Source organism: Mustela erminea, chromosome 18 (genome assembly GCF_009829155.1).
Source record: "Mustela erminea isolate mMusErm1 chromosome 18, mMusErm1.Pri, whole genome shotgun sequence".
In the NCBI taxonomy this organism is placed as follows: Eukaryota; Metazoa; Chordata; class Mammalia; order Carnivora; family Mustelidae; genus Mustela; species Mustela erminea.
This window is the reverse complement of record NC_045631.1, coordinates 16,296,510-16,314,567: the sequence shown is the minus strand read 5'-3', so window position 1 is coordinate 16,314,567 and position 18,058 is coordinate 16,296,510. Positions and strand designations below refer to the sequence as shown.

Genomic DNA, 18,058 nt, shown 5'->3' with positions numbered 1-18,058 from the left:
TGATCACAGAAGAAGAGTACTAAGATCTCCTGGCCCAAGCCATGCTTACCCAGTTTCTCTTCTAACTGACCTTCTCCCACAACATATAACACGGTGTTAGTTATCCTCAGCCTCACATACTACAATTCCCCATTATTATCCCCTTCTGACACTAGAAGAGCAGGATTTCACTCCCAACTTTTCACTGGAAAAGCATAAAATGAGTATTCCTCTTAGGAGAGAGAGAGTCTGACATTCCCAAGATATTAGTCATTAAACACATCCAAAGAGGAAGAGGTTTTTTATATATCAATAGGTTTAACCAAGGGGAATATATGCAAAAATTATGCTATAAGGATCATGTCACTGTTTACAACAGTACAAAAATTAAGAACAGTCCCTTGGCTCAATAAAGCAAAGACTAGTTAAAGAAACCTTGGCATACAGAAGAATACAAAGTAATAATCAAAAATGATTCCACAGAGGGCACTCAGTTGGTTAAGCAGCCGATTCGATTGTAGTTCAGGTCAAGACCTTGGAGTCCCGAGATCGAGCTCCATGTTGGGCTCCACGCTTGGCACAGAGTCTCCTTGAGATTCTATCTTCCTCTCCCTCTGTCCCACCCACTTGTTCTCCTCTATCTCTCCCTCTAAAATAAATAAACAAATAATATCTTTTTAAAAAATGATTCCATATAAGAATACACTAAAAAAAGATTTGGTGAAAAAAATCAGATTATAGTCTGTATAACAATTCTTAGTTTTATATTTAAAAAAGTGTCATTGGGGAGGGTATGTGCTATGGTGAGTGCTGTGAAGTGTGTAAACCTAGCGATTCACAGGCCTGTACCCCGGGGATAAAAACACATTATATGTTTATTAAATAAATAAATAAATAAGCAAAGATAACTATATAAATAAAAAAGTGTGTATGCTAGTAGTTAAATATGATTATGATTAGCAAAAATAACAGAGATGTTACCACTAGGTAAAAGGACTGTGGATAAATTTTTCTTTCTTTTTTTTTTACTTGTCTATAATGAACATACAACTCTTTCCTACAAAGAACACGTTTAAACATTTTAAATCTTCAATATAGCAATATTTTTTAATCAATATAATCTCTTTCATATTTGCAGTTTATGGCTGGGATTTAGTTTTTACTATTTGGTATTTTTAAAAAAAAACATCTATCTGGGGTGCCTGGATGGCGCAGTCGGTTAGAAAGCTGGCTCTTGATTTTGGTTCTGGTCATGCTCTCAGAGTCCGGGGATCAAGCCCTGTATTGGGCTCTGTGCTCAGTGGGAGTCTACTTGAGAATTCTCTCTCCCTCTCCCTCTATCTCTGCCCCTTCCCCACCGCTAGCACATGCTCTCTCTCTCTCTACGTAAAACATATAAATAAATCTTAAAAAAAAGAAAAAAAAGCCATGCACTTATGTCTCTCTCTATATACTTCATGTAGGCCAAAAGGCTTCCACCCAAGAAGCCATTTGTGGCCTCTTTCCCAAAGGCCTCCCCAGGGGATATGATGTTAACAACTCAGCAAAGAGGTTAGACACAGGGTTCCCCAGTTCAGCATAGGAGACTTTGTTCCTGGGGTGTGTGGGTGCCCCTTCCCCACCCAAGCAATTGCTACATGGGAATGTAAAGCAGAGCAGCCTGCCCTACCCTCCACACCTGGCCAAAGACCCAACTGTTAAGCAGAGACTAAGAGTTCCAGAGTCCCCACCGGGGCAACAGGCAATGAGCTTTGTTTTCTATAAACAGACCAGAAAAAAGTTCAGGTTAAAACACAGTCCTTAGAGGAAGAAAAATAGAAACCAGGCAGCGGGGAATGCTTCATATTCCTAAAAGCTTTTTTTGTAAGTTAACACATGGTGTCTGCTTCTCTCTAGTCACCTATTTATCACTCCCCTCCTTAGAGAAGGGAAAAAGCCCTGGCTGTTTTCCTAGCGCAGAGTTTTGTGGCTGAGGGAAGGAGGAGAGGGGGGAGGAAGGAGGGTGCTTTAAGCATGATGCAAACCATTTGGAGCTGAGTGAGAGCACTGCCAACACAAGCTGCACTATTTAAACAAGTGAGGAAATGATCGTATATACAACATGCCAGCGAGCACACACACACACACACCAAAGGAAGTTAAGAGGGCTTTTTTTTTTCAGGACACAGAGCTGGATGTCAGCGGCTAAAAGGTCGATATTTTCCCTTAACACCCTTCTCAATGACTTAATCATGTTCCGTTTGCACAGAAAACTTCCCAAGAATAAAAAAGTCTGGAGAATTAAGAGGAGGGGTGAATGGGGAGGGATGTTTGGCCTGGGGCTGACCTTATCCGAGGTTTTCTCCACGTAGCAGGGGTCCTGAGGGGCAGCTAGCAAGGGGACAAAGCCGGAGAGAAGCCGATCCTCTTCCAGGATAAGAAGGGTGAGGTCATCGTCCGGGTCCTTGTACAGTGGCACCTCAGACTGATTCACCGCAGTCAATATGTTACAGAAATCAGCCAGCATCGACCACACATCCATAGCAACCCTGTGAGAAATAAGGGCAGAAAGAACAGCTCTAAAGAGGGACCAGTTAAAGTATTTTAAGCACTTGTGTGAAGGGAGGTACTGGTGGCAAATGTTGCTTATGGCTGGGAACTTCCAGAAACTCTTACCCAAAAAGCTAGCGTACAAAACTACATCCATGGCAGCAATCTGGTGGGTGAGTGTCCATCTAGGCAAAGTTGAAATTGATTAGGGGGAGTTTTTAAAATCCTAACCAGAGAGGAAAAGGAATTTAGAGAATCAGTTGCCTAATGCAGGTCCTGTCACCTTTCCAGACAGTGTGCCTGAGACACTTACTCAAACATTCTAGACACCCAGTGCCTGAGGCAGCTCCCAGAATTCCCCCACTCCTGTCCAGCCAAGTATATGCCACAAGATAGCAACAGAGCGCCAATCTCCCCTCCTCCCATGCTGCCAGAGGGGCCAGTCACACCATGAAGAGAGTCACATGGGTCCCCCCGCCTTATGATGCTTTAGAAATCTTCTCCTACATATAAGCAGAAAAACAAACAAATACAAATAGGTGAATGGGATTAAGAGTACATCTGTTCTGATGAGTACCAAGTAAGGTACAGAATTGTTGAAGCACTATACTGTACACCTGAAACTAATATAATACTGTTAATTCTACTGGAATTAAACATCCCCTCCTACCCCACCCACCCAATAAAAAACCTCATTCTTGGCCTGCCAAGATCATCCCAAGACACTAAAGCTTCCCATGCATCTCAGCAGATGAACCAGTCCCAGTGCTGTTTTGACCAGCCCACTCCCTCTCCTTTCTCTCATTTGTAGAAGGTTAGATACAGGGTGACCAACCACTCTGCCTTGCCTGGGACTACCCAGTTTTTGTACCTATTGATGCTAAGCTGTACTACAAAAGTAATGAGTTGCACAGGAGAATTACAAAAAAAAAAAAAAAAGAAAAGAAAAAAAAAAAAGCTTTACAATTAGGGTCAAGAGGTGGAGTGGCAAGAGGCAAAGAGAGCTACGAATGAGCTACATCCTGGAATCTTCCCAGAGGAGTTACTGCGCATGAGCCAAATCTGCTAGGGAGGGGTTTCAGCCTTAAGCAATTTGTTTCTCCCGCAGTCTAGGAGCCTTTGGGAGATGGCAAAAAAAAAAAGGGCATTCAAGGGACATGCCACTGAAGGTGATGCTGGGAGAGAAAGTGGAGTCGGGGTGTGGGGACTCCCTGACTGACTCCAGGTGGAAGGAGCCTGCACTGGTTTATTTACTGTAATCACTACACTAGGAAAAGGCAATGAAATGAAACATCTTGTTTTCAAGAGTGTCCTGGGAACCAGGCGGAACACAGCCCCATTAATCACACAACAGCACATAATCAACACACGTGTACTGCAGAAGTAACTTGCTTCACAGGCCTTGCCCAGGAAAAAGAACATGTTTGGGAAGAATCACCGGAGGGACGAGAGTTTTCTAAAGCCTTCTCTCTGCACAGACACCAACAACCAGACTCATTCACAAAGCTCCATCTTTTGGCTCAGCTGAGTTTGGCTGTCAGAAATGTTTAAATATGGAAAAAAATAAACAGTTGCAACACGTTTCTGTGCAGAGATCTGCCTGAGCCCCTTTGTGATGTAATGGGAAACGCGGCATTCAGGCTACCAGCTGTAGAATAAACAGAACTTCGAGGGTTAAAAGGAACTGAACTTTCCACGACCCCATCTGCAGAGAAGAAAATAATAAGAGGAATGATGCACTGCCCCACAGCTCTGATAGTTTATCCTCCGGTCCCGGCTGCAGAGACAAGCACCGGATGTGATAGGGCTGCTCAGGGCCGCCTCCGAGGTTAGCGCTGCCCATGGGAGACGCACAGGGAGGCTCTTCCAGCTCCCCACTTCCTCCCCCAGTGCCCTGCTGGCCACTTGAGCCCACTGCCTGAGTCCAATCCCACAGTGCTGGTGAGCTCTGGCCAACAGACACTGCTCGGCTGCAGAGCAGCAATTTGGAAAATAAACAGGAAAGACGACAGTGAGAAGGAAGAAGGTGAAAAGTCTCCCAGCTGAATTCTTGGCTTAGGGGCCTTGGTTGGTGTTGTGCAGGTCAAGGACCTGATCGCTTCAGGACGTAGTGTGGGGTAGGGAGGTGTGGGCAGCAGCATCCCCAGTCAGGGAGAGGCAGCAGAAAATTACCCACGGCTGCCACAGTGGGAGGCCCCACATGCCTCTCTCATCCTCCCACCCCTACCATCTTGGATCCAAAACGAAGAAATATGTGGTACCATGTGGTTCTCATTACCATGCTCCCCTGTCCCCTAAGGCTCAGATAAACCAAAACTGACTCCTCCCAGAGACTGCTGGCCACCACTAGGGACCCCTGCCACAGCTGCCTTTTGCCCATTACCACCCACCTTGGGCCAAAATCTTAAGACTCACTGCAAAAATGAAGTGGATGAGAGCTCCTACCCCAGGGTTGGTTTGTAAGATAGCAGCTAGTGCCAAAAGACATAGGAAGTGTCCCGAGTTCCCAAATAAAGAATATAAAGGGGCCTGAGGGCCATGCTAACCAGAACCAAGGGAATACACAAAATGCTTCAGTGAAAGGTCACTTCTATCCTGATCCATTCAGTCTGGTCTTGTGATTGAACTCTGATTCCAAGTAGCTGCTTTCTTCTGGTGTCTTAGTGCGACTGCCCAAGATCACTTCATCAATTACCTCCTCTCCCAGTGAGCACCATGGACACAAACACACTAATTAGGAACCCATGCACCATACGGTGACTCTCCACAGAGGGAAGGGAAGAGGAGTGTCAGGAAACTAGTACTAAAAGGAAGAGGTACTTAAACTAGGTGAGGGGCGCCTGGGTGGCTCAGTTGGTTAAGTATCCGACTCTTGGATTTTGGCTCAGGTCATGATCTCAGGGTCATGAGATCAAGCCCCACATCGGCTCTGCACTCAGCAGGCAGTCTGCTGGAGATTCTCTCCCTTTGCCCCCCGCCACCCTCGCATGTACTCATGCTCTTTCAAATAAATACATTTACTTAAAACACACACACACACACACACACACACACACACACACACCAAAAAACCAAAAAACCTAGGTGAGATGCCTAACCTCAAAAGCTAAGGATGAGGTAATTCCTGGTACCTGGGCATCATCACCTCAGCTTACCCCCAACCAGGCCTCTGGGCTGAGAGGTCAGCTCTGTGGGTGAACACAGGGTTTCCTATCTGCATGGAAGGGGAAAAGCTTAGCTTTTTCCTGCTCTAGCTCCTTATCCCAGGTAGGAGTGCCTCCCAAACTTCAACCCTCAGCAGCCCTTGGGTTCTGAGGGTTCGAAGTTATCCTGGGCCAAGGAGCCCAAAATCAAATTCTGGCGGCTATGAGTTTTTTTCCAATCTTCTAGAAACATTTGAAAAACCAAAAGGTTTTTCAGACACTCTCAAAAAACCTTTGGTTCTAAACAGTGCTATGAGCCCGGGCGAGTGCCTTTGGCTTATTCTGGTCCAAAGTCGTATTTTGGGGAAGATCCCAGAACCCACAAAATCCCACTACATAATTAGGATGCATTCTTTACCAAGCAGACACAAAGCAGCCAGAGAATATGAAACTATGTCCAGCGAGTCCGTTTACGGCTCTCAGAATGGTGGCAAGGGAACCTCTCAAGCAGCTGTAATGTGATTAGTAAGCAAAGGATCAGCAGTTGCTGGGTGACCCAGTGGCCCAACCCCACAGAAACACCACACACCAGGAAAGCAGACCCCTGGCTGGAGTCTGAACACCAGATCCTAGCTTGGGACAGACCAGCAGTGGCTACTTAGAGGTATGTACTCAGGACCGAGGCTTACTCACTTCCCTACAGACATGCATTCACTCACTCCACCAGGAAAGGAAAAAAATAAGAGTTAATTTACTTTTTATTGCCTCAGAATTCCAAGGTTTAATGTAGCTGTCAGTTTGAGTGCAGTGCAGCTGCTGGCCGATACAATGCAGCCCAGGCCAGCCCAGGTGACTGGGGAAACACATTTCACAGAAATGAACCAACACACACTCTTGGCTGGTTGTTTGGGGGATATTGACTTGGGGAATCAGATTAACTCTTCAGGCTGGGGTTATTTCTGCATACACCCCTGGAAAAGCAGCTTCAGTCCAAAGAACTGAGAAGCCCTAGTGTCAGGTAGACTAACAGGCTTCTGTGTTCCTGCACTCTGGAGTTTTCTCACACAAGGTGTTATCCCACAAAATGCTCCAAAAGATTAAGTAAGGTGTGAGACAGGTGAGGCCATGTTATACCACAACAGATCTCCTTTCTAGAACTCAGAAAGAAAGGCAGATCTGCCAGCTTTATAGGGAAGAGGTCAGGTAGGATCTTTTCTAAAGGCTCCATCAGGGGTAAGGCCCAGGGACATAGAGAGTTCAGAGAGTGGAGTGCTAAGGTACAGCCAGGTCTCAGGCCATCCTTCTGGCAAGTCTAAGGAGGACTGAGCCCTCACACACCCCTTCATATTTTTACTGGGGGAACAGGCTGACTGGTGATTAATATCAAGTACAATGACCCCATGTTACAAGCCTGCAGGGGCCTGTGGAGGTGGCCATTTCCTGTGTAATACCAGCTTGTTTAAACACTAACATTCAAACTCCACAGCTGCAGAACAAACCCGGAAAGAGGTGAGTGAGAAGAAGCCCTGCATTGTGTTTCAGAGCTATGGAAGATCAGAGTTGTAGTACAGATGGGAAACAAGTTGGGTCTTTCGGTTCCTGGAATGAGGAGTTCTGGAAATATAGCCAAGGTGGCATAGAAACTAGACATGAGGAAGCTGGAAAAGAGAAAGCCCGTGGACTGTACGCACAAAGGGGAAAGACAGAAGGCCACAAAAAGAGAAATGCTCTTAAGATATGCAGTATGCTCTTTTAAAAACTTGTCTGCCTAAGGACCATTATACCCCAGCCCACAACTCCCAACATGGGGTTCCATGGCCAACATAAGACCATTGCAGCCCTGAGGACTTCACACTCAACTGCAGGTGGTGAGTGGCTAACAGGTAGAAAGGACCTGAATGAACCCCTTAGGAAGCCCCTTTGTTAAGCTGAGATGTCATGCCAACTCTGTTTTCAGTGGGCTGAGGATTTGGTCTGGTGACAATGCCAAGTACCTCAACGGGCTCTGGAACAGGGTAGAGATGAGGGTGGTAGGAATCTCTGCAGCTCTCTCAGAGATTGAGGAACTGTAGTGTATTTTCCAGATGCTGCCATGATATAAAGAGGAGACACGGGTGTCAGAGATCACTGTTTTAGGAGTTAAGACATGGGCAGCAAGATATCATCCTCCAAGAATAACAGCTGTTTATTAAATGAATATAAGAACCTAAGAGCCAGTAAAAGATAATCCCTTCTGCCTTTCTGATTTATACAAACAAGTCAACTGGGGCCCTTGGGAAAGTGCCCCAATAGGGCAAATCGAATTCTGAAGCCCCATCACCCTGCACTACTCCAGGAACATAAACTTCTGCATGTTCTAAGCAGCGCAGCTGGAACCCTTTGGCCAACGAGAGGTCACGGTAACCTCATTCCAGGATGTCTCAAGTACCTCTACTGTGCCTCCCTCAGCCTCCATCTAGGTCAGTGCCTTACGTGACTGCAGCTTTCCCAAGCTACGCTCAACATGTATGGCCTCTGTTGCATCACTATGGTGTGTTAAACCCATCAACACTGTGTGTTTGGGAAAGAGCAGCCCCCAGGGGACCTCAACATCTCCACGGCATGAGTGGAGCCCTCGGCGGCCTCCCTGGTGCGGATTCTCACGGTTCCTGCCTCTCTAAATTTTTAGCTGTAACCACTCCAACACGTCTTCTTAGTTTAGCACACACTGGACCCAAATAACCTCAGCCCAGAGTTGGAAAGTACGCTCCCTGGGGTCAGCTGCTGTACCCTGTTGGGGTCAGACTGGAGCCTTAGGCCAACACCCCTTCCTCTCACAAGCCCTGTGAGAGGAGTTGGGAGGGGACAGAGGCTCCTGCCGTGGGAGAGATCACGTGTGCCTCACACTCAGCACTTGGAGGAAGAGGAACCCCCTGGTGCCAGGCTGTAGTGCTGACGCCCCAACCCGGAGCCAGGGAGACTGGGTGGGGAGCCAGGGTAGCAAAGGGGCTTCCCACAGTCACCACCACTTCCTTCAGGGAAGTGCTGATGGACTATTACTTAGTGACCTCCTAAAATGCCCTTTTGGGAAGATGTATTAAGCGTCCTTGAAGGGGTGCCGATTAGACTTGGGATTAGTTCTTATTTTCAGAGCTGCCCCGTGAGGGTGAGTGAACTAGCTGTTTTTTAACTCAAGAATTTCTATCTCGTCTACAGGGTCAACACACGTAGGCTCCCTGAGGAAATCAGCTTACTGCATACTCCCTACATATCCCTAAGTCTCCCTATGTGACAGCACTCAGAGAGCTCCCTATAAGCCTTTTCCAGCATGCTCTGTAGACTATACAAGACAAGCCATGGAAAAGTAGCAAGTCCAGGAATTTCTGGAGTTTTTTTTTTCTTCTTCTTTTTCTTCTTCTTCTTTTTTTTTAACAGTACTCCAATCCAACAGTGTGATAAATGCATCCGAGCTACAATTAGGAAGATATATAGCATCAGAATGCGAAGGTCTGGGCAGCCTGGTGAAACGCGGGCTCTCCAGAGCCCCAGCTATGTTTCCCATTATGTAACCCTGGTCATGGGCAGACAGCCAGACTCCAAATGAAAAAGAGACTCTGGCTTGGCACTGGTTCTATTTTCCTATCCTCATTCGGGGTCAGCGCAGTGTCATACAGCTGCAGAGAAAGCTCTGGGGATTAAACCTGGGAAAGCCTCCAAGACCAGGACCTGGGTTCAAGTACCAGCTGAAAGCAATAAACCAACTGCCACAGCTGGGCTAGGTTTGGATGTTCTCAAAGTCCCCTGACTCTTTCACTTACTGAGAACTAGAGATCAAGATGAGGGAAGATTTGGCTTCAGCAGAGACTATGAAATGAGGTAGGCTGTCCCACTGCCCTAGCCTGCCAAAGGTCCTAGGATGTGAGGGGTCATTATGCTTAGGCTCGTGAAAGCCTGTTGCTCTGCTCCTCTCCATCACCTGACACTCACAGCTTACTTCATGCTCACATGGTTAAGTGGGGAGCAGCTACCTCTCCCTCCTAACAAGAGACCTAGTGTAGAAACCGTGTTCCCCACTCCTCCTCCCCCAAACCCCACAAGTAGATGGTCCCTCCAAACACTGCGGTCTGTTTGAAACAAACCAAAGCACTCCACACTGTCTTTCACAGCAGCCCAAGGCAACTTTCCACACCCTGCTGTAATCCCCTGTACCAAAATCTCCGGGGATATAAAGCCATCCTATTACAAGTACAAATGGGAAAGTCCATCTACTTACTTGCTGACTCCAACACACATACCTATGAATGTCCCTGTGTAGAAGGCACAAGAGGCCCTGAAATCCTGCCCTTATCACTGTGCAGTGTTGGTGATGTCCTGTCGTCATCGTCCTATGTGTGCCACACATGCCTAAGTGGCTACTGCCTAGGAAATGTATATTGGACTGGAAAGAAGAGAAATATGGGCAAAAAAGGAGAGAACCAAGGAGACTAATGCTGAGCTCTGGAATTCCCCTAAGAAAGCTTTGGAATGATTCTCTAACTGTTCAGAGAAAGAAGGTAATGAAATAAAAGGGAGGGAATGAAGGGGGGTAGATGAATAAGGGTCCAAGTGTGTCAGGGAAACAATTTGGGAATGAGGGTTTCTGGAGGAGAAGCAAACTGAAAGGTAAGCTATCTGATCACCTTATGTTAGGATCAATGATGGATCTGTCTTTGCAGAGAACAAATGCTGGCAAAAACCAGTGAAAACCTCCAAAGGAGAGATATTAAGTAGAAGCCATTTCCTTCCTATTCTCTTGAGAGCACTCCTAAACCCTCCAAAATGGAGATCAGCACAAGGACCTTGGGAGTGTCACAAGGATTACTATTCTGACATCCACAGAACTATCTGGAGTGTGTTATTCCCAGTGCCCTTAAAAGAAAAGGCTCCAGAGTATGAAAGATCAATGAGCAAAAGAGGCCACTTTGGAATCCACAGAACCACCATACCCTGCCAGTCTCTCAACCATAGTTATTTACTCAGTGAGTGTTAGGCAGCTATATGAGAAAGTGGAAGTGAGGGAGGTAAATTCTCATTCCACTTTTCCAGCACTTGGATCTGACATCTGTAAGGTGGGACTACCCTTAGTGGTGGTCAGGCCAAGTTTGCTCTGTCCAACAGAGGCCCCAGCCCTCAAACCACCATGTCTTGTGGTCAGTCCCCAGGACAGCAAAGTTCCTCCTTTATGCTTAAACCTGCATTCCAGAAATGACCAGTTGCTGATCCCGACTGCACAGAAAGCGCAAAAGGAGACTCCATTCTCTATCACGCTGGCTGCTCTAGCCTAGACTGGATTCATCAGTGGTGCCCACAGCTATATAGGAACTTGTTTACTAGGCAATCAGATTCGATATACTGCAAAGAGTCTGAAAAGAAAAAGCAAATTTGTTCAAGTGTTCCAACCCCCTCTGCCTGTCTGTAGCCTTGGAGGGAAAGCCTAGCTGGGGACGGCTGTAGCTTGGACCACGTGCCCAGCTGCAGATTGAGCCCTTGCCCAAAGATGGGCAGCAGCTTGCATATGCCGGCAACGGGCCATTTGCTACAGCATCCAAAGAGAAAACAGACTCAGCACCTCAAGCAAATGAGGCCCAGCACTTCCTGTGTGAGCTTTCCATTTCCTCGGCCAAACAAAAGCCAAAGCGAGTGGGAGAGGGAGGAGGGATAAAGGGAGACGGGTCACAGAAGAGAGTTAACAGGACTGATGGCCGGGATATGGATAAATAGGGGTTGGGTGGACCATATCTAAGGGACCTGTGGTTGCGAGGTGAGGTGACCCAGGGAAAGCCCAAACTCCAAGGACAGATGGTCTGCCTCCCCACCCCTTGAGAGGAAGGGAGGAACACTCTGTGACCCCTGTGCAGGCTCAGAAGCAGTGGCTTCGGATACTTGGAGAGCTGAGACCTTCCTTGTCGGTTTCTTTCCAAAACTGCAAATTGCCTAGTCGGCATTATAGATTAACAGCCTGAAATGTTTGAGGCTATACATGTTAACTCTTTAGAGAACACTGCCGGGAAACGGCCACCCCTAGCTAGCAGATGAGACCATTCCTTTGTGTGACCCCAGCCGCCTAGCAGACGGCTCAACCCTGGCTCCTAAGGCTTCAGCCTGGGGTGCATTTGGGAACCTAGGAGGGTTCATAGGAGGGTGCTGTGAACATTAGCCACACAGTTACCGAGCTAGAGCTGGGAGGGAAGGGGGAGAGAAAGCATTGGACAGTCCAGGGGAGCTTCTTGGCATGAGGAACAGGGAAGAAGTTTGAGGAAGAAAAGGGTAGAAAGTAGCACACAGTCCACACAGAAAGGTCAAGAAACTACTAGATGGAAATCTCTCCTGCAGCCTTCCCTCTGTAGGTCACCCATAAGTGGAGAGACTCACATGGGCAGCACCCAGCCCAGAGAAGTACCATCGCGCAGCAGCCTAGGTCTCCATCCACACTCTGTCCTCCAGTATGTTCCCCTCCCAGAGCAGAGCAATGAAGAATGATGATGAAATGCTGGGCATAGATACTCGCGATCTCTCTCTCTCTCTCTCTCTCTCTCTCTCACACACACACACACACACACACACACACACCCAGCACAGAGCCTAAAGGAACAGAGCACGGGGGGGGGGGGGGGGCGCAGAGGAAAGTGGGGGCGGGGCGGGGGAAGAGAAAGGAAAAGGAGAAAGAGAGAGACAGAGCCAGGAAGAAAGAGAAGATGGAGGGAGGGAGAGAGATGGACCATCAACAGAGTTGACCAGAGATGGGCAGCACCAACGTGCACACACATCAAGAAACAATTGTGCAAATACGAACACACAGTAACACTAACACAAGAAAAGAATGGGACACATAGAGACCAGGAGTCAGCCAACTTTCTGCAAAGTTCTAGACGGTAAACGTGTTAAGCTTTGCAGACCATAACGTCTCTATTTTAACTACTCAGCTCCACTGCTGCAGTGCAAAAGCAGCCACAGACAAAGTGTAAACAAATAAGCATGGCTGTGCTCCAATACTCCAATATGACTTCATGGACGCTGAAATTTGACTTTCCTAATAATTTTCACAAGTCATGAAATATTATTCTTTGGATTTTTTTTGAGCTGTTTAAAAATGTAAACCATTCTTAGCTCCTGGGCCACAGTTTGCTGACTCCTAATACAGACAGACACACACGAGAGGCAGATAAATAGAGGCAGGCAGGCAGGTACACGCCAAGACAGGCAGAGACAGGCAGGCTACAGGTGACTCCAGCAGGGAGACCCAGACGAGGCAGGCAAAAGCAGGTAGATTCAGGGAGACCCACATTCACAAAAATTCCCCTTCCAACACAGAGATGTTGACTGACACACAGAGACACAGTCACAGACAAACAGGGACATGGACACAGGCAGTCTTAGACACAGATACTCAGGAACATATACACACACTCCCATACATGGAGACATGGACAGGACCAAAGTACACATGGACTAACATGCACCCTGAATCAGAGAGAGACATAAACAGACACACTGGAACAGACTCTTCATGGAGACACATGAATCCCTCAAAGAGACCCCTACACCCAAGGCTAGAAAGAGACACAGACACAGCACACAGAAATATGTGGACACATATACATGGACAGACATGTACAGGTACACCAAAAGACCCTTACATACATACAGACCTTCATACTCAGACACAGATAGACACCCGGACATACACAGACAACCAGAGACAAAGAGGCACACACAGAGATAGAAGCCACACACAGATACAGATATAAGGAACAGCTATGCATATTGGGTGCTTGGGTGGCTCGGGCAGTTGAGCGTCTGACTCCTTGTTTTGACTCAGGATCCCAGGATTGAGCTCCAAGTTGGGTTCCCCACTCAGAAGGGAATCTGCTTGTCTCCTCCCTTTCTGCCCCCCTCCCCCCACTCACACTCTCTCTGTCAAATAAATAAATCTAAAAAAAAAAAAAAAAGAAAGAAAGAAAGAAATAGCCACACACAGTTACACAACTATATAAATATAAAATGCCACTGAATCATATACCTAAAAATGGTTAAGATGACAAATTTTGTTACATATATATTTTACCACAGTTTACTAAAAAAAGAAAAAGGTCACACAAACATACAAACAGATCTACATAAACACACCCAGGCAGACACACATACTCCCCAGACCAACACACCCCACACCTCAAATGCTGTGACAGATAGCACATGGACACACAGCGACAGGGAGATGGGAAACGAAATGAATGGAAGACAGGGGTGTGCACATTCACACCATTACAACGCATGAGAGGAAGGCCCAAGCAGGGTGTGGAAGGCAGCACAAGAAGCAGCAGGACACAGCCTGAAGGACGTGTGGAGAGAAACTAAAAGGGAGAGTAAAAGACAAGGCCTTGCCTTTACACGGACACATGCCCACACTCGACACACACCCATAGAGGCAGCTGCAGAAACTGTAGACATGAACACCATGAAGTGAGAGCAAGAGTAAGGACAAAGATCAAAACAAAGCAAGCTAGAGAGAGAGAGAAGGACAGACTGAGAAGAGGAGGAACAGACAGGACAACAGGGAAAAACAGCCTAAAGTATCAGGGGACAAGGAAGGTGTTCAAGGAAGTGAAAAAGCAAAGTTCAAGTGAGGAAGGAAGAGAGGAATAAGCAGGCGGTAGGTGGAAAGAAATAGAGGACCAGGAGGGTAGCCGTGGGAGCACATGTGGGCCAAGGCCAGCAGGGCCAAAGGAATGAGCAGGCTGACTCACTGTGAGGGAAGGTCCAGGGACGTGGGTGGAGGATTCCAGGTGTCTGGGTAGCCGAGCATCCAGTCCGACCAGACTTTCACACTGGGGAGCAGTTCCTTCAGGTCCGGGACAAAGGAAGACACCTTGATGTCATCTTGGTCATCCTCATCCTCAGGAGAGGACAACTGAGCTGCAGAGGCAAAGGGTGAGAACTGGGCCTAGGTCTGCTGTGGCCCACGAGGGAGGCCTGGGGCGCTGGGACGGCAGCAAGCTCTTAGGGAAGGGAGACCAAGTCCACAGGAAAGCTGGGCCCAGAAGCGGAGAACAAGTGCCAGCATCACCTAAGAGGATTCTGAAAAGCAGGACAAAGAGAGAACCAGTGCACTGAGTCTGCCCCTGCAGACAGCTGTTTCTGCTCCACCTGTGGCCTGCTGAAGTCGCCACTCCGGCCTCTAGCCCCCCCATTTAGCTTTCCCTTCAGCACAGCACTGAGATGGCACCAGAGTTCCTGCCAAAACTGCATACCCTGAGTCTGACCATGAGAAAATATCGGAGAAACCCAGACTGGGGGATATTTGACAAAATAAGTGGCCTGTACGCTTCAAAAATGTCAATGTCTTGAAAGACACAGAAAGACTTCAGAAAACCATTCAATGCCAGACTGCAAGGAAACTAAAGGGACACGGCATCTAAATTGCAATGTGTAAACCTGGGGTGGGTCCTGGACCAGAAAATGACTTTTTTCAGGACAACTGGTACAAACTCAATAAAGTCTGCAGATTTAACAATAGTATTGTATCAGTGTCGGCTTCCTGATTTTGATAACTACACTGTCATGTAAGGGAACATCCTTGTTATTCGGAAATGCTCAGTCAACCATATGGGGATAAAGGGCTACCACAGCTACAACTTAACAATCAAATAGTTCAGAACAAAAGCATCCGTGTGTATATATAAAAAGAGAGAGAACTTAAAGCAACTATGGAAAAATGTTAACAAATGGGGACTCTGGGTAAAGGGTATGTAAGAGTTCTTTGTATAATTCTTGTAACTTTTCTATAAATTTGAAATTGCTTCAAAATAAAAAAAGTTACCTCGACCCTCCCTCCCAAAAAAGGCAGCTCCAGAGTCTGGAGGCATTCACAAAATTGAAGTGGCAGGGGGACAGGAGAGGGGCCTCAATACTCACCAATACTGATCCAGGAGCTGAGAGAAAGGGGCAATCTTCAGCCCTACCTTACATGGCTCAGCAGGCAGTCCTAGATTTCTAAGGGCAACCTTCATGCATATGGGGACACTGATCAACTCAAGGGTTAAAAACAGTCTGTGCTCTGGTTCAGTGAGTCGTCCAAGGTGGCTGGTCCACAGTGGTTACAACACCCACCAGTACCAGACAAAGAGGGACACAGAGATAGAGCAGGGAAAGCAAAACATCAGTTATGAACAAAAATGGAAATTGTCTTTGCTGGTTTACTAGTGTTACAGGAACCCACAGCAGCTCATAGGTACAGTGAAAAATCTTAACTACTAGAGAACAGGGGGAGGGGATAGTTCCCCCAAGGACAGAGGGCTACAGAAGTAAAGGGAAAGCAAAAGGAGGTGGGGCTAGTTAGGTAGGCAGAAGGAAGAGGGGTTACTTGAGCAAGAGTATCAAGTAGAGGGAGGAGATGCTGAGAAGGCAGGGTGGCATTCTGAGCTGGTCTGCACAGGGCCCAGGCAGGAGGAAGGCCATCAGTCAGGGGGTCCCTCCTCTGCTTACCTTTGGCAGACTCCTTGAGCAAGCAGGTGCAGCGCCGCACCAGGAGAGAAAACATGGCCAAGCCCAACGCTGCGGCTTGCTCCTGGATCACAGAGCGACACTCCTCCGAGAAGCAGTCTGAAGAGAGACAAATGAAACTTCATCAGTGCCCTGGGGGGTCAAGGGCTACTCTTCTCCAGGTTACCAGGTGCACTTCCTTGGTCTTGTCACTGAGCTCCCTTTCCTCATCTAAGACTGGTGGTAGTAGTATTTCCTTTCTTTCTTTCTTTTTTTTTTTTTTTTTAAGATTTTATTTATTTATTTGACAGAGAGAAAGATCACAAGTAGGCAGAGAGGCAGGCAGAGAGAGGGGGGAGGCAGGCTCCCTGCTGAGCAGAGAGCCCGATGCGGGGCTCAATCCCAGGACCCTGGGATCATGACCTGAGCTGAAAGCAGAGGCTTAACCCACTGAGCCACTCAGGCGTCCCAGTATTTCCTCTTTCAAAGCGTCGCCATAGGCTAAGTAAAATAGTGCACATGAAGCATTTACCACAATGGCTGGTCTATGGGTAAGCACTTGATAACATTATGACAAGAATCGCGTATGTAAATTCGGCATTGCTTCCACAGGACCAGGTACCTCAAGGTGGACAGTTTGGGCCAGAGCTACAGACTCTCTGTATTTAGTTGGCTACTAATAATGCGAAGCTATAGTAACAAGTCATATTTAATTCACTCAGTTCCTCTCACATAGCAATAGGAGTACAAATATCAATTAAGATCACAAAAAATACAAATTTATCTTCTTGAATCACTAACCTTTGGTTCCATCCTTACCTTCCATCACTCCTCCACTTACAAAACAACCTGTTTTCGCTGAAAGAGTTAATTTTACATGGGAAAATGGGCATATGATAAGCACTTAACCAGTGGTACTTTTTATTTCACAAATTCTTTCCCCCAGGGCTGAAAAAGAAATCTGGCTCCCAATATCATCACCCACTCCCCCTCACTTTCTCAGCCTGGCTGACTTCCTTCTGGCTGTGGGTCAGCGAAAGGAGCCACCTTGGTGGTGGCCAGAGCTATTCTTGGGCAGGAGCTACAACACACAGTCTCAAAACGCTGTCTGTTAACTACTCCTTGTCAGTGGCTCGCCCTGATGGCCACTTAATCCAGACTTGAGAGGAATAGGTGACAAACAGAAGGCAGCCATCCAATTGCAGCCTCAGAGGCGGAGACACCCAATACGCACAGGAGATGGAATGAGGCACCTGCTCACTTGCTCTGGCATCAGCTAATCTGTTAATTCCCTCTGTAACACAGGAGAACACTCAGAATCCCCAAGTGTTAAAAGGATAATTAGCCACCACATGTTTGATCTCTGTGCCTGCCTGCACGTTAACCTCAACAGCCAGAGGGAAGCCCTCTTGCCTCTCTCCTCACTGACACTAGTCTCGTCAATGGGGCCTAACTGAAGTCTTTACTCCAGGAGATGCTACACAACCACAGTTATTCCTAACCGCCTTGGCCACAGGAGCAAACATGATTGGAGTATACAGAGCCAGCCCCAAACCACTTTAGAGAGCCCTGGGAGTGAGAAGGAACAGGCTGCTGCTCAGAAGGTCAAACATATGAATAGCATCAGTGTAACAAAGTATTCGTCTGTTGTGGCTTTCCTGCCATCCTTCCAGATGCCCACTGGTCCCAAATGTCACCCTCTAACTTTCCAACTCAACTGCAGCAGGCAGTAAGGAAGTGGTAACAATCCATGTGATTAGAATAGGTCACCACTCTCATTCTTCTTCTGGTAAGGCCCCCTAAACCTCCGCTAGAGAAATCAAGACACCAGCATCCAAGAATCAAGAGGGGAAAGGGTAGAAAGCAGGCAAGGGGAAGATGTGTATGCCATCCTAAGAAAAATGGCAGCT

At 47.2% G+C, this 18,058-nt stretch overlaps 1 protein-coding gene across 2 annotated transcripts in view; it reads right to left on the bottom strand.

The window, feature by feature from the left end:
• SMG6 (SMG6 nonsense mediated mRNA decay factor) overlaps nt 1-18,058 on the bottom strand; it is a 243,283-nt gene that overhangs the window by 122,441 nt on the left and 102,784 nt on the right. For both annotated transcript variants that reach the window (XM_032320403.1, XM_032320404.1), the window contains exons 11-13: nt 16,152-16,268; nt 14,414-14,582; nt 2,306-2,507 (exon numbers count right to left, since the gene is read on the bottom strand). In XM_032320403.1, the coding sequence (XP_032176294.1) occupies nt 2,306-2,507; nt 14,414-14,582; nt 16,152-16,268 (488 nt within the window). The remainder of the gene's footprint in view (nt 1-2,305; nt 2,508-14,413; nt 14,583-16,151; nt 16,269-18,058) is intronic.